Source organism: Gadus macrocephalus, chromosome 2 (assembly GCF_031168955.1).
Source record: "Gadus macrocephalus chromosome 2, ASM3116895v1".
Classification (NCBI taxonomy): domain Eukaryota; kingdom Metazoa; phylum Chordata; class Actinopteri; order Gadiformes; family Gadidae; genus Gadus; species Gadus macrocephalus.
Window position 1 is genome coordinate 13460836 of NC_082383.1, and position 20447 is coordinate 13481282.

Sequence of the window (20447 nt, forward strand, 5' to 3'; positions counted from 1 at the left end):
AACAGCTACAATTGCAATGCTCCTTCTAACAAGTGTAAACTTTTACCTTGCCAATGTTATTATTGTGAAAACAGGACTGTTACGTTGAATTGTCGTCTAATGGGAGTTTATAGCTACTTTTTTTATTATTATTATTATTATTAATTGATTAATCTAGACCATGAAATGGTCTAGATTAATCGCCTGTGACGAATAATATTACAATGTAATATGTTACCAAATGTTAACAGCCATCGGTCATTATGTGTTCTTACTTCTTAGTAACTTCGGAATAGCTCTTCTTTTAAATCATGGAGGAGGTTAATCTTCAGCATTCTCTCCTATATTGGCTGCACCAGCATAATTGTTGACTGTGTAACGGCAGCCGTCAATAATATAGCTGTGGGTCGCCAGCCCCAAGCCCACTTGACACCAGTTGTTCCAGATCCCATGGCCACTCACTCATCCATTTGATATTTTGTTTTTATATTCTGCTAAATAAACATTGAATGGAAAGTAGTGTTCCCCTCCTTTCTGTTGCAGTACTTCTTTGATTAAATTATGAAAGGTTTTGTTCATCAAGATTATGGTCTTGTTTTGTTTTTTTGTAATTTCAAAGCTACATCATCTTAATTAAAATGATGTTTTAATTCCACTTTGTTTGTCTAGCAACAATGAGCTGCTTGCTCCGTTTCAGATTAATCATTCAATGTTAGTTACAGCCCTTCTTTGTGTGTGTGGGTGTGTGTGTGTGTGTGTGTGGCTGTGTCCGTGTGGGTGTGTGTGGGTCTGTGTCCGTGTGTGTGTGTGTGTGAGTGTGAGTGTGTGTGTGTTTGTGTGTGTGTGTGTGGGTGTGTGCGCTTGGTGTGTGTATGTGCGTTTGGTGTGTGTGTGTGTGGAGTGTGTCGTGAGTTTGTTTGATGCGTGTGTGCGTGTTCGTTTGGGCAGCAGCTTCGTGCCTCACATGAACCTCCAGGTCTAATTGACATTAGTAGTACCTCGTTGTGTGTTTTGACTGGTTCCTGCAATCGAATGTGTATGCCTGTATGCACCTAAGTGTGTGTGTGTGTGTGTGTGTGTGTGTGTGTGTGTGTGTGTGTGTGTGTGTGTGTGTGTGTGTGTGTGTGTGTGTGTGTGTGTGTGTGTGTTTGTGTGTCAGCACCAGCCTGCTAGCGACTGGCCGCTGCTGGCTAGACTTATTACATTACTGTGCCCTGACACCAGATACACACACACACACACACACACACACACACACACACACACACACACACACACACACACACACACACACACACACACACACACACACACACACACACGAGTGGGCTCTCCCATCTGTGTTTGTGTATGTGTGTGAGTATATTGTGGCTGTGTGTAATATTTGTGTGTGTTTTGAGATATAAGATGGGGAGAAGTGAATGCATATGCCATAGGTTCATATTGTGGATGGATGTGATAAACTTGTAGCTTGTATGCGTATGTATTCCTCTGTATGGGTTCATGTGCCTCTGCTGATGCATGCAAATGAAAGGGTACCAAGAATGGTTTGCAAGTGAGCGTGTATGTGCAGTGTTTTTGTCTGTGTGTGGGTTTGGGTGTGTGTGTTTACTTGTGTCTGTGAGCATGTATTTGTATTGTTTGTGTGCTTGTGTGTGTGGTAGTGTGCACAGTGTTTGTGTGTCTGTCTATGTTGGAAGTCATATTTAATTCATGAGGCAGGATCACTGTTTCCTCTGACTTGGAGATGTCTGGCAGACCAACACTCCGTCCTGTAGTTCTGGGGTAATTGATGTCGTTGTCCTGTGACTGTTTTAAATACAAACACCTCATATAACCTGCTGCTTACTAAACAGATCCATGGTGTGTGTGTGTGTGTGTGTGTGTGTGTGTGTGGTGTGTGGTGTGTGTGGTGTGTGTGTGTGTGTGTGTGTGTGTGTGTGTGTGTGTGTGTGTGTGTGTGTGTGTGTGTGTGACTGTGTGTGTGTTCTATCTTGAATAAATGCAAAATAAATTGGTTGAATATAAATGAGGAAATTGACCATTCTACTGCAGTGATCCTATCGATGTTGTGTTTAGTCACAATGGTTCAAATTGTGTCTTGAAAGCTCAAATCTAAGGGAGTCACACTGCAGCTTGCCTATGGAACGCATCCCCTTCTATATGTGTTATAACAGGAGGAGTATGGGAATCAACTTACACACTATTCCTCAATGTGTTATAACAGGAGAGGTGGGGATTCACCCTTACATTTCACTATTCCTCAATGTGTTATAACAGGAGAAGTGGGGATTCACCCTTGCATTTACCTATTAGCGAATGTGTTGTAGTAGGAGGAGTCCGGATCCATCCTTACTTTTCGCTACTCCTGAATTTATTAAACAGAAGGAGTTGGGCTCACCCTTTCATTTCACAACTGCTGAATGTGTAATTAAAGGAGTGGGGAGTCACTCTTACATTCCACTGCTCCTGAATTTACGTGTGGTAACAGGAGGAGGGGCCCTTTCACGCTTTCACATTTCCACTCCGGGGACATTACAGTCGTCTCCGACGATCACGTGTCCTCGTTAACAAGGCATGCAGACATGCATAATCGGGCACAGAGCTCAGGAGACAGGGTGGCGGGGTGATTTCTGCCATCGCCTGTCATGCCTGTGTGGCTGCGTGGGAGGAAGCTAAAGGTTTGCGCCAGGCAGCACATCTGATTTTGGAACACAACCTGACAAGGTTCACCGCCACCGTTGTGTTGAGTTCCCTCCAATTAGTTTGAATTAGTAAGAGGCTGTGACATGGTACATGGTATGTGTTTGGTCATGTTTTTACTCAAGCATTATTCGTCACAGGCGTCAACAGACTTGTGTTTTGTGCATGTGAATGTATTAAACAACTCGTGCTTTTGCGTTGCATGTTCATTTCTTTCTCGTCTCAAGTCTGGGAATAATGCATGTGTGTCCTTGCTTTTCATAACACGCATTTTTCATCTCAAAGGCAATGTCAAGCTAATGCCAAGAGCTTATTTCAACTTGCTATTCATATGTATTTATTATGTGTGAATGATGTGAGTGACTCACGGAGTGGACCTGGCTGAAATGTAGACGCCTGTTGAATAATGACTCATTTTAAACGCTGAAGCATTGCTTTGAAGGACCATACCGATCTGGATGATTAAAGTCATCAAGCACTGATCATACACCTATGTTCCAGTAAAGAAGACAGAATTTGCAAAGTAATGTTGACAAATTATACTCGTAAATGATGAATTAGTGAAGAAAGGAGAGTCGATTTCCGAGACCGATATGGACCTTTAATGCTGAACATGACCTCCTCCGATTGTGAAATCCCTTTCCGTTGTTTACAGGACACCTGACACCGGTTGTTCCTTTGAACTTTTAACCAGTATCCTTGAAATGTAGACTAAGCCCATAATATGACTCTTCTAGCCTGACTAACACCTGTGTACGCTCCTTTTCACACCTATCCACAAAATAAAATAAAATATCCATGCTTTCCCTGTCTCGGCGCATGGTTCAGCCATTCCTTGGAGAAAAGACTACAAAAAAGACGATGTAACCTGTCGGTTAGCCTGTGAATTCTGGGGGAAAGTAGCTTGTCAGGGCTAGGATTGGAGGTCTTGACAGCCTCTATACTTTGCCTCAGCATGTTGTCACAAGGCTGTAAAAGGTCAATATAATGATGTTTGTTGTATATGATACTATGGGAAAATGAACCCCCCTTGTGTCTATATTTATTAGTCTTGTGTTGTGTTTTTCTGTGTATCAGGATGAGGATCTGTCACATTTATATGATTAATGACTATATTTACGAACAACAGCAAATGTGCAATGATCCTGCTTTGAGATTATAAGAGAATGAGGGAACTTGAAATGGGAGGGAATGAATGTAGATGAGCTTTAAACTTCAATACCCAAAGCAAAGAGCAGTTATTTTCTTTATCTAAAAGTATGTACAGCTACTGTTATCGAGGTCATGTGAGCCCTGAGGTTAGCGGGAAAGCAGATGGAAGTGGTCGGGTCGTTAAACAAGTAACAGATAAAGTTTATCATTCTAGTTGACATGTCAACCCTTTACAATTTTGACGAGAACCTGACAAAGGCAGGCTCAGCAGTGTGATGCCTTCACACTGCCTGAAAAATCAAAAAATGAGACGTGGAACCATAATGCTGAAGTCGACTAAATCAGGATAAATATAGCCAAGATGACATAGTGATATAGCTTTCACTCCTCTCCCCTCCTCTCCCCTACTATCTTCTCCCCTTACCTCTGTTCCCCTCTAATATTATCTATTCTTATCCTCTCCCATCTCATCCCCCTCCTCCTCATCCTCTCCTCTCCTCCACCCTCTCCTGCGTGAACCTCATCAACCTCATTCTCATCAACTCATTTGATCTCATCTCATCAACGATGAGAAGTTTGCATCGAGCAGTCGCTACCATCAAACGCAACAAAACACAAGCTGCAAACCTCATTATATTGCCTTATTTTATGGAACAAATGTATGGCCAGCGGGGCGCTGAATAATTCACTGTGACAAAGGGAATGTTATCCTCTGCCATTGTACTGTAAATCCTCAAGAGGAGTGCGAAAAACATTGAAATCCAAGCTCTAGCTGGAGGAAATTCAGTTCTCTGGCTGGATGCTTGTGTGTGTGTGTGTGTGTGTGTGTGTGTGTGTGTGTGTGTGTGTGTGTGTGTGTGTGTGTGTGTGTGTGTGTGTGTGTGTGTGTGTGTGTGTGTGTGTGTGTGTGTGTGTGTGTGTGTGTGTGTGTGTGTGTGTGTGTGTGTGTGTGGGGGGAGGGGTCACCCTTAGCCTTATCCGGGCCACGAGTCTCTCTTGGGGGTACAATCACCCTTACGTTAATCCCATTAACAATGGATGGGTAGATTAGCAACCGGCCAGATTATAGAGCTCCACATCCACGCCTCCAGAAGGACATAGGAGAGATAGAGGGTGTGTGTGCTTGAATATGTGCGTGTTTGTGTGTGTGAGAGTGTGTACGTGTGTGGAAAGGCTTCCAGGCATTATTTAACTTTGACTAGGCATCCATATGTGTATAGTCACACACCAAATAAAAGTCTCTTATTAAAGACATCAAAGACGTGCTGTACGGAACAGTGCACACTAAAACACACACACTCACGCACGCACACATACACAAACATAGCCTTCACACAAACCGACACACACACACACACACACACACCTAGAAAGGAGCCTCTTTGTGCTTACTAAGCTCTTTCTTCTCAGTGTGGTCTCAGTGAGACAGAGCCACCGGTAATGAATCATCTGAAACCTCTAGACATCCATCCCTGCTGCTCCAGACAGCCCTCCCACTACTGCTCTACCTGCACACCAGTGCACTACCTGTACGTGTACTAGCCTGAACACACAGCCACTACCTGTACACACATGCACTACCTGTACACAAGTGCATTAACCTGAACACACATGTATTAACGTTACACAGGTGCACTACCTGAAAAGATCTGCACTAACTGTATAAATGTGCTAGTCTGGGGAAGCTGCTGTCATTTTCTTCAGCACAAGAGGCGTGATCAACGGGTCTAGTTCAACTGACTCTGTACGCGATTGGCTGCTTGCCGTCGCTTCCCTGTCGTCATTGTGTTAAACCAGCCAATAGCCCGCCAAGGGGAAAAGCCAGCTTTGTGATTGGCTCCCGCAAAAACACGTATCGGAAGCAGAAAGAAATGTATTGCTCTTCTTCAGCCCCTTGTGCGGGGCGAACTCAAATCGCCGCCAGAATGGGCAGGGCTACCCAGTCTAGAAATGTAAATGTGCAGTACCTATCTGTATACAACTTGACTACCTGTTACCCGTATATATGTGTACTAACCTGTGCACTACCTGTCTTACCTGATCTATTTTTATAACGTCTGCTAATTCAATTCAACACAAATGGTTTATGCCATGCACAGCTGTCAAGGTACGTGCACTGCATGTATGCACGTGCACTACCACTAGTACACACGTGCTCTACCTGTGAAGCTGTGCCTTGCATGCATTTGTCATAAATGGTGACAAAAGGTGTTTATGTATATCATAGCCATGTTGAATTGAATAAGCAGAAGTTCTGAAAATAGATATACATAAGCCTTTCTCGGCCCTCCAGTCAGCTCACTCTGTCTCTCCATTTCTCTCTAATCGCTTCTCTTGACCTCTCTTGTTCTTTCTCTCTGTAGTACTATTACTTCCTACTTTTTCCGCAATCTATGATGTGAAGCTAGTTTATGTTGTATCTGTGGATATGTTTGTGTGTGTGTGTGTGTGTGTGTGTGTGTGTGTGTGTGTGTGTGTGTGTGTGTGTGTGTGTGTGTGTGTGTGTGTGTGTGTGTGTGTGTGTGTGTGTGTGTGTGTGTGTGGGGGGGGGGGAGAATTATACACAACCAATATTAGCCAATGAAGATTGCAATCCCTCTCTTTCTTGAACAGACACGTGCTAGGGAGCTGCTAGGAGTAGTTAACACAGAGAAAACTGAGAGAGAGAGAGAGAGAGAGAGAGAGAGAGAGAGAGAGAGAGAGAGAGAGAGAGAGAGAGAGAGAGAGAGAGAGAGAGAGAGAGAGAGAGAGAGAGGGGGGGGGGGGGGAGAGAGAGAGGGGGGGGGAGAGAGAGAGAGATAGAAAGTGCTAGAAAGGGAGAGGGTTTGGACGTCATTGGATCAGTCACTCACATACTGTTGGTGGGCTTTGTGGATGAAACATGAAGGCAGATATAACATACTTGTTAATTCTAGCTTAGTCAGAGAGGGGAAAACTAACAGGTCATTGAAATACTGGCTTGTGTGGTAGCTCACTCAATACAGGCTGTTTTGCTTTTTTTTACACCCATGTGTCATCCTCTTGCTCATTGCAAAACAAACCAACTAAGTGTAGGTTTGCGTTGGGTTAACAAATAAATCGTACCAAAATAAGGATTTTCTTTGAAATATACTGACTTACTCAAGAATTATTTCTCGAGGGTATTTCGGCTCTGGCTTCAAATCGCAATACATAATATAAGTATGATTGCAGATTAAAAGTAGTTTTCCAAATTCAATTATTTAGCTAAAACATCACAATGTCATATTCTAATGCGTTACCACTTCAGGCTTGTTTGTTGGTATCCAGTCTAAGTACCAGTTACCAAATATCCAGAAATTGTTCTATTGAGAGTTTATCGGATGATATCTTTTTCGAGGTGTAAAGGAACAGTTAACTTAAGTATGCAACACAAGGCATCCAATCCATTTATGAGAGACCATCTGAACATTATTTTGTGTTATTTTCGTGATCCTTTTTTATTGTTTTTTTAATGCAACTGAACTTGATTTGAATCAGTCACTCACTCCCTAATTAACCATAACTCATAATTATATATTCAAGTATGTGTGTTTGTTGTAACAAAAAACTTCCTCTGTATTTAAAACATGCTTGATACCTGTGTGTACATACCTACCGGTAATTGTACATGTCAAAGACAAATAGAGCTGTTGGCAATTCTTTATCAGAGTTCAAACAACACTTGGGTCAAATATTGCTGGGCCTTTTTTGTAAAGCACACATATCAGAATCAACACATATACCATTGTGAGTGAGCGAGAGGAGTTCAGTTCACACTCAGTGCTACATCCTGACTTGGAGATATCCATCTCTGAAACATCCCCCCCCCCCCCCCCCCCACACACACACACACAGGAAACACAACCACACACACAAACACACCAATACACACATGCACGCACGCAGATAGACAGACACACACAGCAATCTGATTTAACTAGTAGAGCAAGATTAGGATTAAGGCTATCCGGGAGAGGCCATTATGCATCAGATAATGATAATGTTGGTCAGGGTTCCCGATGTCGATGATAACAGCACTCAGGTAAAAGAGACATACAGGAGAAAGAACATACATTAGTAATAATGACAGAGAGAGAGAGAGAGAGAGAGAGAGAGAGAGAGAGAGAGAGAGAGAGAAAGAGCGAGAGTGTTCTCATTGGGAGGATGAAGATACAGAGATTAAAAACAGTGATTAATCACAATTAGGATTAGTCAGCTTTGGGTCTGACGTCATCTCCCTCCCGCCACTGCTGGTGTCGATCACGTGTCCAACTGCCAGCTGTTTGCTGAGATCTGGCCCTTCGATCGATTTAAGAAGGTGAAGCCATCGAGAGAACATTTATTCTTAATCACTCCTCGACAGAAGGTTTAGCATACTGTATTACTCATGTAATCTGTCACCAATCGTGCTATTTCTTGTTGTGGATGTGTAGTCATAATCATATAAATAGAATCAATATATATAATACGTGTGTACAAGTGTTTATTCTGGTAACCCAAGGTTGGAAACTAAATGCCAGCAGTGAAAGCAGTGATTGGGTAGTGGGTTAACAGTACATTAAACATTTGAGAATAACAATGTCTGACTCTTGGTGAGACAATTTGAGCCTTTTGCTGAGGGAGTTGTGATGTCCTTTACAAACATCTGGAGAAGGGCTTTTACTAAACACGTGCACGTGAAACATAAATGCTGTACTTAAGTAAGATGGATGTGGTTTGTGTCGGTACTTTACTGAGATCGCAAAAATAGATTGTCATGAGGTTTTCACGATGCAACGTTAGCGACAGTAATTCTACAACTTACGTTGTAGTATGTTATGCATGAACTGTTTAATGACATGTCTGAATAACAATGAGATATGTTTGCATAACATAAGATCAAGTCAAGTTACTCACTTTAATTAAATGTCACTCTCTGTCTCTCTCTTTCTCTCTTTGACTCTGTCTTTCTCTCTCTCCCTCAGTGTGCTGTTTTGTGGTTCACAAACGCTGCCATGAGTTCGTCACCTTCTCCTGCCCAGGAGCTGACAAAGGGCCGGACACTGACGTAAGTCTTCAGAACTCTTGTCCACTCTTTTCTTCTATTCTCTTCATCTTCTCTTGGAATCAAGCCATGTATCTCCAAACATGTGCACTTTTGTGCAACATAATTACGTAAACATACATAAACAAGTTTACATGAAAACCTAACACACAGAGTTAGGTTTTCCTATAAAATGTCTAAACAAGCTTAGACCCATATACGCTGTAAACGTCAACAATTATTCTTCGATGAAAACATAGACTTAAACCCACATGGTTATTTGTGGGTTACACAATACATGTTGGTGTCACAACGCTATTCCCACTTTCCCATGCAGACTAATCAGTGCAGATAAATCTGGTGTTTCACATTCTTAAGTTGTACTTAATGTGCTTTCTGTGTACTAGAAGTATGCAGAACACAATTACACAAATTTAATTGAAAGAGCTACTGAAACATGGGGTTTCGGCATGCATTCGACAATAAAGCCTTAAACTTCAACATCACCGAGATTACATACTATGACAAAGACAATGGCAACTCATAGGATGTTCACCAAGACAACATATGAACCTAATTCACCTTTTACCAAGCTTTGTTTTCCACCAAATTCAAGCGTCTGATTCAAATTGAGGAATCGATCTATATCAATAAGATGTGCGTTTCTTTATGAAGTTTTAAACTCACTATCCTAACTACAAAATATCAAGGCAATCTCTAAACATTGATGACAAGCCACGTTGGACAGAGTAGAAATTCTTTTTTGTAGGGTATTAGGATCATGTTGCTGAAACATCGTTTTGCAACCATCTTCTGTCTTCTGGTGTCAGAGGTTACCAGCACACAACTCGCCTGAGGAGAAACACCTTCTCCGTGCTCTCAGTGTGTGGTATTTGGCAGTGATGATGGCACATCTTACAGAGATATGCCTGGATGCATCAGTTTTTTTGTGGATCTCCTCAGAATGTCCATTAGCAATGCTTTCAAAGATTTTTCATAGCGTCCATATGTGTACGTGGGGACACTTAAGGACATTTCCAATCAAAAGTCAATTATCAATCATTACAATTCGTTAGCATTACAATGACCCATTTTAGGGAAGCCCTCGGCAGGGCAGCATTGTGCACAACCAATGTTGTGCTTGTGGTTCACGAGGTGCTCAAAATCTAAATTGAAAGGAGTCAGCAGCAAGAGTCAACCAAACTCTTACATGGTTCAGACTATACAAGCGTGCTTGTTGAACTGTGTTATTAAACACTCAGATCCTGTGCAAATCCCTGCGTCTTCTATGCTCTCACTGCTGGTAAAAATGGTGTATTGCATAGAGAGTCAGAACACGGAACAACAATGCCTGGCTGTATTATGGTATCAAAACACTGGTTTATCTCTGCCTGAACATCAGGCCTCAGCTGATACCGCACCTTACAGGGAGGGAATTTACTTCCATCTGTACTTAGTACCAGCTCTTTAACCATCCCCTGAAGCTGCCTAGTGATTCCAAAGTCAACCCTTTTTGCCAACTAACGACAGATGTGGCCAACTGTAAGGAACATTATCAACTTTCTGTTGCTGTTCTGTGCGATTCAGAGACAAGGCACACTACTAGCTTGAGCTGATTTGACTTTATTCTCGAAACTGCTTGTGTCTGTTCTATAACTAAACTTAAAATTGACTAAAACTACCCAAAAAACATTTCCTTTCAGGAGTTGCAGTTTATGTACCATGCTCTGACCATCATATTTTTCTACCTACTCATATGTCCTCCCTGGTACCAAAACCTTTTTCAATTCTTTGTCAATTTTTACTCTTCACTCACTTGGTTATGCAGTTGTCTATAATCAACCACAACCTTATCTATTTGCCGCCAGATCTGCTGCATACGATTCCCAGAATCTGTCAATGTCAAAACGCTAGGGGATAGAATAAAGAATATGAAAGGGAGCGGGGACATCCCTCAGTCTGAGAACGAGTCGCTTCAATGCTTCAGCCGAGGTGACTGTAGACATCATCACACCCACCTGGCCAAACATGGGATGACATGGGACGAATTATCCTTCATTCGTTTTGTATTAGGGTTTTAAAACATTATTAAATGAATTTCGTAGCACTTTCACCCCTGCCATCCAGTGCGAGTTACACCAAGCCCAACAGCAGAGACGGCAAACTTTTGGTATTAATAATAATAATAATAATAATATTTAATAAATGTTGTATGGTTCTCCTTGGGATTTTGTTTTTTCGTGCAGGTGCTGCAACTACTCAGTTGCGGCTATAAATATATGAGGTTGCTGATAGCATTAATCATTTTAGAAATAAAACATAAACATAAACATATTTAGCAGCTATTTCAGTAAAAAATATACCAAAAACCTCTACCTGCTAATAGTAATTGGTTAATAATTGATAAACACGAATAGAACCGGTTGCAATGTTTTTTCCTTTCTTGGAGACCCGGCCCCACAACAGCGCCTGTGTGGTGTCTGTTTGGGTGAATAGGACTTGTCCTGCAGTTCAACTTCATCAAAACTACTTTCAATCAAAAATGAAATTAGGCCTACTCTCATGCTATGGAAGCTGTGTGTCTTCGGAAACATTGAGGCTGCATTAAAGCTCTACCGTAACCAAGTCGGACTCTATATAGCCGTCCAGGCAGCATTCCTTTTTTACAATATCATATTTTTAGTCTTGTACACCAGCTATATTGATATCGTACAATCTTTCACACATGTATCGAGTTTCCAAAGAAGCACTTGCCCACAAGCTGACTTGCTATATAAAGAGATAAAAAATAAACAAACTGGGATCCATGTGAAGTAACTTAGAAGCTGTACTTTATTAGCCTCGGACATGAAATAAGAATGACCTCAAACAATATTATTAATACGTTTTTAAAAACAACACACACAAAATAATAAGCATATGACCCATTGCATAATTTGTCCAAAGTGAGACAATGCATCAACAACATGGTTGTCAGGATTGTGTACATTTGAAGATTGTCGTGCCATTAGTTATCTTAGTACCCGTGTGGGATCTGTGTTGATGTAACACGCTCACTGGAAGCACTTCAGTTTAGCAGGAGAAGATCCTCCTCCTAATACTGCCGCTGCTGCTTCTACTCTCCTTCATTATGTTTTTCCCGATATCAATAACAATGTTCCCAGTGTCCGTCTCTCCTCCTCCAGCTCCTTCTCAAGGCTCATTAGGATGTACTCTCTCTCTCTCTCTCTCTCTCTCTCTCTCTCTCTCTCTCTCTCTCTCTCTCTCTCTCTCTCTCTCTCTCTCTCTCTCTCTCTCTCTCCCTCTCCCTGTTTCTCCATCTCTTATATCTCTCTCTGTCTCTGCAAGTTAAACTTTTTTTAGATGAAAAACATTATTTATGTGTTGCCTTCCATGGGTTATAAGCTTAAAGTACTATTTAAATCCAAGACAGGAAGTTTAGTTACACAGCTTTATAATCCAGATGTAGAGGGGTAGAGAGGATTAATGCTCATTGGGTTTATTAGTGAGGTTTGTCTCATAATAGGAGTAGTTGTGGTATTGAACATTAAATCAGTCTCTCGCCATCTGCTCCTCCAGTACAGTCTATGAATCCCTTAATTAATAGCAGGGATTATTTTTGTCTATCTCTAACACACACACACGCAATTGAGGGCAAACAGCACACAATTTTAACTATATTTCACTTGATCTTTGATCAAATATTTTAGTTGTGTTTCCTTACTTCATATTGGCTCTCTGACACTGGGATGGGGGCTCAATAGGGGGACTTAATAAAAAAGATAAATTATACATCGCACAGCTTTAGAGATAGCTTTTGTGTCCGTCCATTTTATTTATTTATTTTCACAAATCCCACACTCCTCCTCAGGGCCGGATCTACCATTAGGGCCCACGGCACTGTGCCCAGGGGCCCCAACCATTCCCAGCCAGTGGGGGGGCACCACACGAAAGAATTTTTTATTTTTTTTATTTTTTTTATGAATGTTTGTATAATGATTCTGAACAATATAGTGGCCTAATGTGACAGTTAACCCCCCTCCCATAACCTGTCAATTGAGCCAGTCCACCTATGGTGAAAAAAAATTATGAAAAATTGACAGTCACAGACATGATGAGACATCAACTGAGTGGTTTCGCTAAAAGACAAAAAAAAAAAGTGAAAGCCAACAGGCGTTTAGCCGCAATTCAAAATGTTAAAGTAAAGTGTCTTAAAAGAACTGCAGCGTCCTGTGATATCTATGCACCTGAACACAACGCAGTAGTCGGCGGAGTAAGACCAAGCCGGCTACACTTTATGTGTCATTATGTGTGTGTGTTAAAATAATAATAATAAAAAAAATATCTAGAATTTTTTTTTCCAGATTTTTTTCGGGGAGGGGGGGGGGGGGGGGGCCTTCAGACATTTGTGCCCAGGGGCCTATGATTTGTTAATCCGGCCCTGCTCCTCCTTCAATCTGGTTGCTGGCGATAGCACGGTGCTAAAGGACAGGGCTTGAGCGTCCGTGTTCCTTTTATTGCCGACGACCGCTAAGAAACGACCCAAAGCCGCTCTCCAGTTGGCTGTGGGTGGAAAGCAGATGGTTCCTGTGGTGCAAGTGACCTCAAAATGAGTGACTCACCAGCTGCAACCCTGCACCCCGTCCTCCTCCTCCTCATCCTCCTCCTCTTCTTTATCCACCTCCTCATTCTCCTCCTCCTCCTCCTCCTTTTCCTGGCCTTCCTCCTTGTCACTCCTGGGTCCAGCACAGTGTCATAACTGGCACTGGCTGTGGGCTGCTGATGGCTGATTGAACTGAAGCTCGTAGGATAGAAGCTCATAGAATAAAAGACCATGGAATAGAAGCTCATAGAATAGGAGATTATAGAATGACAGTTTATAGAATAGAAGATCATAGAATGGAAGGTCATAGAATAGAGGCTAATAGGATATAATTAGTAATATTATAGTGTACATAAAATGTTTGTACTGACCAGCTATAAAAAACTTAATTAAATAATTAAGGGCAAATATCATTATATGAACACTTATCGACCTATCTTTCTATCATTCTCTCAACCTATCTTATCTTTCAATACATCTATCCTTCTATCTGTCTTCTTAACTACCTATCTGTACTCTGTACATTTATCTGAACATGCATGCATGCATACTAGGACACACACACACACACACACACACATGTATGCACGCACGCACACACACATACACACATCAATCTGTCAGACTGTGTGTCTCTCTCTCCCTCCCCTCCTCTATCTACAACCTTTCCTCCCTCCCTCCTCCCTCCCCTGCCTCCCTAGCTACCTCCCTCTTCCCCGTTTTCTCTCCTCTTCACTCTCTTCCTCTCCCTCCCTCTCTTGCTCTTCCTCCCCCCCTCCCTCTCCCACCCTCCCTATGGTCTTTCCAATCATCCCTTCGTATGAGTCGTGGGTGGTGTACAGTGAACTATTAACGCCTGAGGGTCACTCTCTGACTGGAATCCGTGAATGAAGGTGACTAATAGAACAGAACAAATAAATACAAAGAAGAAGTAGATTTTCCCAACCTGGTTCAATACACATCAAAGCTTAGTCACCGGGGAGAAACACACACAAACACACACACACACACACACACACACACACACACACACACACACACACACACACACACACACACACACACACACACACACACACACACACACACACACACACAGCGAGGCCTCTTTGTGAAATAATAAATAATATGTTTTTGTTTTTTGTTTCTTTTGCTGGCTGATCTAACATTGTTTTATGGACCACTTGCTTCAGTAAGAATTGTGTTGCTGTGACTGTCTGTTACCTATCGTCTTCAAAGCCATCTATGTTGGAATCAGGGAGCTGCTCCACAGTAGAGATTTGGTGAATTATATATATAATCTCAAATAATTCTTTCACTTTTTGGTTTATATCTTCATTGTTATTTCTGCTCAATAAATGTAATGTAATGTTATGTAATGTAGAGATGTCTCTGTTTTTATCAGTTAGACTAAGACTTTGTAAACTTCCTGCGTGTGTTTAATTGTTGCTATCTGTAGCTGAAGGCATAAACAAATCATAGTGCTATGTGGAAAGATGAACCATTACACTGAGAATTCCTTTAGGGTAAATCCTACATTTCTGTATTGTTTAATGTATTTGTATTACAATTAAATGTTTTCAGGAATAGGATGAGAAACAGCAAGGTTTAAACTGTTGACTCTGACTGTTGAAAGCGTTGTTGTCTCCAACCCAGAGCTACATAAAAACAAATATTGTAATACATTTTCCGTTTTTCTTTTTCAGAATTTCTCATAAGAATTTAGACAGCTGTATTGGTGTCTGGTGTGCATATTGAACACATTCTGATCCACCAGTGTAAAGTAAATACATCTTTGGTGGTTTCCACAACAATTTACACTTTAGCCTTAATTGTTGTAACTAGGTGGTCAAAGTAACAGCGTTGTCAATGTATTCCCCCTGTTCCTGAAGGGATAAAACCGTTAAAATTAAACAGCAGAACAACAGTTGATCTAGTTAGGTGGATCTGTCAGTTCCTATCATGTTCGGATTCTTCTTGTACCTTCTCTAATCAAATCTCTCAGAAGTTTTGAGTGCAACCACCAACTGGAGTATAATGTTTTTTTTACATTTTGGGAGGGATTTGTGTTCAGAATCTTTTCCCCAACAACTTTGCTTCTCATGTTCATGTTCATTACAACATCCTATCACATACTTTTACCTCTTCTCCTCTGCCTATCTTACTTCCACCAAATTTGAAGCTCCCACCAAAAAACCTGCGCTGCTAGCAGTAGCTAGCCTAGTTTACAGTACTGTTTAATAACACTGTCGCGCAACATTAACCGCCATTATTTTTTCCACCCCCCCCCCCCCCCTACAGCCCCTGTTAGCGACCGTGGCGGCTTACACAATGTCAAATCACTCCTCATTAATGGGCCAAGGGCCAGGGAGCAGATTACAGCTTAGGGAGTGAAGCCCCTGTCCAGCCCTCCCGAACACTCGCGAGTAACCGCTGGGTCACTCGCGACTGAGTCGAGATTGAGTTGACTTGTTGACTCGCCGTAAAGCTCACAAGTTGCGGAGGTCAAAGATCAGACTGGAAGATGGATTCAACGTGATGGTAGACGGCCACTTAAAAGAAAATAAATATTCTCAGAATGTAAGAATAAGGTTGTGGCATTCGGACATCGGACATGGGTGAGGGGCATTGTGCGGTTATGTAAGCTAGGCAGAATAAGTGTCACAGCAGGGCAGAGCAGTATCACTTTAGGCTGACCAGATGGAAAATGTCCCCAGATGGCTCTCTTAGGGAACAATGGTGTACGTGGGTATTTGAGTGTGGTTGGTGAGTGTGTGTTGAATTTGAATATTGTCGTCGGAAAATATCTGATTTGAGCATATATTTAAATAAATACTTACAGACAGTTGACATTTGTGTTTTAAGTAGACTAATCTACCACATGACTAAAGGTAGAAAACAAAATCATAACAAGCATAGGATCAGCTGTATCCTATGCTTATTTCATTATTGTTGTTTCATTTTTTAGCCACCAGTCGGTGACTAACTATTCAGTGTCCATTTTAGATAATTTTGGAATTCCAATATTCAACACTAATTTTCTACTCAAAGGATATTACAATTTTGAATGTCAATTTGACAGCCCTAATGCACACTCCAGTTTCAATTGGTTCGGGGGTAAATTGTTTTCAGTTCGTGAGCACTCCATTACAATGAACTGCGCATTTCAAAACCCAACAGCAACACAACAAGGAAGGAAGAGTTCAGTATTGGCGTCATCATTCACAGTGTTTTCATACGCTTATATCTGTACTCAACATCTATTTATACCAAGACGGAACCCTTTCAGTGCTGCCCGAGCTGCCACGGGTGTACGCGTATGGCAGCAGAGGAAGATGACTGATTGCATAAGGTGTTGATGTTATTGCACGTATCAAATTGCAATCTGCTATTTCTTGGCCCATGGCTGGCCCAGCATGGAAGCCCCTCTTTCAGAACGAGAGAGTGAGATGAGGAAGCCCTAGCTCTACCTCTCTGGGATATATAGATCTGAGTTCTGCTTCTAAGAGTGTGGGAGGGAGACCTTGAGTCCTCCACTGTATGACTCCTGTGTGTGTGTGTGTGTGTGTGTGTGTGTGTGTGTGTGTGTGTGTGTGTGTGTGTGTGTGCGCGTGTGTGTGTGTGTGTGTGTGTGTGTGTGTGTGTGTGTGTGTGTGTGTGTGTGTGTGTGTGTGTGTGCGTGTGTGTGTATGTGTGTGTGTGTGTGTGTGTGTGTGTGTGTGTGTGTGTGTGTGTGTGTGTGTGTGTGTGTGTGTGTGTGTGTGTGTGTGTTTGTGTGTTTGTCTTTTTGGTGTGTTGGCTTCAGTTACTGTGCAGTAGCTAGAGTCAAACCTAATTATTAGTCTTGTTGGTGAACGGCATGATTTATATGGCATTTTGTTACATATCACACAGCTCTAACCTTTTGAATCGCCACACAGAGACAATAGGGCTTGTACATCGGAATGCCTCATGGGATTTTAGGTTGTGTCACTCACACCACACACCACATTGACAGGACTCAAGAGAGTTGTTAGTCCTGTAAAATCCTAAATGTGTGAATGCAATGTAAATATACCGTAACTCCGGCAAATTAAACCTTTTTTTGCCACGTCTCGCATGAGAAGTGCTGTGACAGTTTCAAACACAATTCACAACAAAACATCTCATGATTGATTACTGAACAATGACCAAATGAAACATTACGACTCACATTTTGACTTAACATTCCAATGCTTCGAAAACGGGGGGTTTGTGTTAGAGGGTCATTGCGAGGCGACATCACGATGTGCATGCATGCACTATAACTGTCATGGCTGCATGATACTGCATAGTTTTCTATCTGTGTATTTATACAAAATGGCGGGTTTTTATTGCCTGCCTGCCCTCTTGTAGCCTTGAGCGACTCGAAACAAGGAAATACCTGGAGTGTCTAGCAGGCGCCGTTTCAGTTGCTGTTAATAGGCTGGACAAATAAAATAAAATTGCAGTGATTGGTGCAGCTTTGTTTATGCACGGGACTGTGACTCCTACCAAGAAAGGGGACACCCTCACACATGAGAAAATGGACACACTCACTCCCTCAGTCACACATTCATTCATGCATTACACTCTCTCACTTATTCTCACTTTCACTCACTCACTTGAGCCCTCGAAAAGTTAGTCACTCCCTCACTAACTCACTCACTCACTCACTCACTCATTCACTCACACAGAGTACAATTTGGGGACTCCAGTGTAGAGCCCCAGGCAGAAATCCAGTCTCCAGAACTCATCCTGCCCCTGGACTGAGCAGACATAGGCATTAAAGGTCGATACATTAGTGAAGGTCTACTGGTTATTTAACCAGTTGTAACCCAGTAGCAGATTTCCCTTGTTTACCTTCAGTAGATGATTGTTTTATCACCTTGTCACACAATGGGGTTCATTGTAGGACAGGTTGCACGCTCTGTTGGTTTCCCATTGTTGGGTAATCTCAGGTGATTGCATGTCATGCCGCCCGCTGTTGTGTGTGTATTTTCAGCACAGGAGATTGGTGCGCATGACACACTTACACTGTATAAATAGAATCCTTTTCGGCCAAGTCATCATCGACTAAAACTTTCCAACTCTGCCGGTGGAGAACGTTGCTGTCCTCCCTTGAGATCTGACGAGGCAATGCCCATAAAACCAAACCAATTTGTGACATCACAAGTTGTGACCAAATATGCAAACACAGTATATGCTGAGGTTTTGAACTGTTTAACTAACTATGCATTGAAACCATTTTTCAATGCATACATTTTGCTGGGGAAAATAAATGAAAAACGTGGCTGGATTATCCAAAATAAAATATTAAATGTAACAACATAAATAGTCACATAGACATTGTTTTTCAAGTCAAAATAAATATTTTTTGTGACAAAACATTTGCAGTATTTGAACAAAGAAAGGAGGCCAGGGATTTGACCCTGACAATTAAATCAAACCACATCAAACCCACCCTCAAACATCTCTTTGTGATTCATGAGAAATTCTTCATTTTAATAATTCTTATTATGTAATCCTTTTGTGCTTGTGTGTACGTTTGTGTGTGTGTTTGCAGCTATATATCAGTGTGTCTGCATGTTTGTGTTTGTGTGTGTGTGTGTGTGTGTGTGTGTGTGTGTGTGTGTGTGTGTGTGTGTGTGTGTGTGTGTGTGTGTGTGTGTGTGTGTGTGTGTGTGTGTGTGTGTGTGTGTATGTGTGTGTGTGTCTCTGAGCATGTTTCTGTGTGTGAACATGTTCACAAGCGTGTGTGTGTGTGTGATCACATGAATATGACGCATGCTAAGTGGTCTTCTGATGATTCCCATTTTGCTTCTTAACAATGAGTCTCATTAAAATACACACACCATTTAAAAATTGCAGGCTCTCTGTGCGCATACATCAACTGAAAAAATGAATCAGGAGGAGAGAGAGATAAACTGCAAGAGCCATTAAAAATAAATCCGCAGGCCATTCGGTAAACCAGAACTTTGTCCAAACAGGGAAACTGAGTGAGAGTCCTGCAGTGTAAAAAAAAAAAATACAAATTATTTGGAAAGGCTTTAAAGAGGAAACATGGTCGCTATCATCGGGTTGGTAAATGATCACATCAGCGGTCATATTTCAAGCTACTGAGACGTTATTGCTCAGGCCCAGCCTGCTGAACGGGTGTTTGGGTAAAGACTAAGTGTGATGTGCATTCAGGCCCCGATCGCGCTACCAATCCCTCATCAGCGTAGCTTTCTATCTCGTTGGCGGTGAGAGATTTCCCATGCAGGGTATGCCGGAGCCCCCGGCTTGTTCTGACGAAGGATAATTAGGTACTCGCATCGTCTCGGTGGTAAACATCGGAACAGTATTTTGGCCATCTATCTTAGCTTATCAACAGGCCCCAGCTCGCCAATACACCTTTCCCACCTCCCAATTGTGAGGTGAATAAACTTCTCAATAAACAAAAGCAAATTGCAAAGAGGGGGGAATGAAAAAAGGGAGTGGCGAAGGGAAATACATTTGTTGTCAGTGGGGGAATTAACAGCCATCGAATGAAGAATACAGTTTAAAAGGAGTGTGATGGCGGTGTTAGTAATAGTTTAGTGGGCATGAAGCTAATCCGTGAAGAGCCATTAAATGGGAGATGGCTTCTCTCCCAAATGGGAGATGGCTTCTCTCCCGGGAGAGGGAAGTGAAGTGATTGAAGAGGTTTGAAAGCGGAGCTAGCAGTCGCAAGAGAATTTCGGAGTAAAATCCAGGAACAGTATATGTCACTCTGGAAAAGGTGTGCATGACATCCTGTCACCTCGAAATTAATGAGGTATTGCTCACAAAACTGCTATATTATAAATGCAAAAAAATATCTAAAGATTTGCATACCAGTTCCTTTACATTGTAGAGTATTTTTGTAGACAGTTTTAGTATATATATATATATATATATATATATATATATATATATATAAATAGTATTTTACATGAAACATTATTGTCCTCAGGGCAGAAGAAGGGA

At 41.8% G+C, this 20447-nt stretch overlaps 1 protein-coding gene across 1 annotated transcript in view; it reads left to right on the plus strand.

Annotated features, from left to right (window-relative positions):
• Window positions 1-20447, plus strand: part of LOC132450419 (protein kinase C alpha type-like) — a 75393-nt gene that overhangs the window by 20648 nt on the left and 34298 nt on the right. Inside the window, exon 3 of the mRNA XM_060042539.1 lies at window positions 8799-8881. Coding sequence (XP_059898522.1) covers window positions 8799-8881 — 83 coding nt within the window. The remainder of the gene's footprint in view (window positions 1-8798; window positions 8882-20447) is intronic.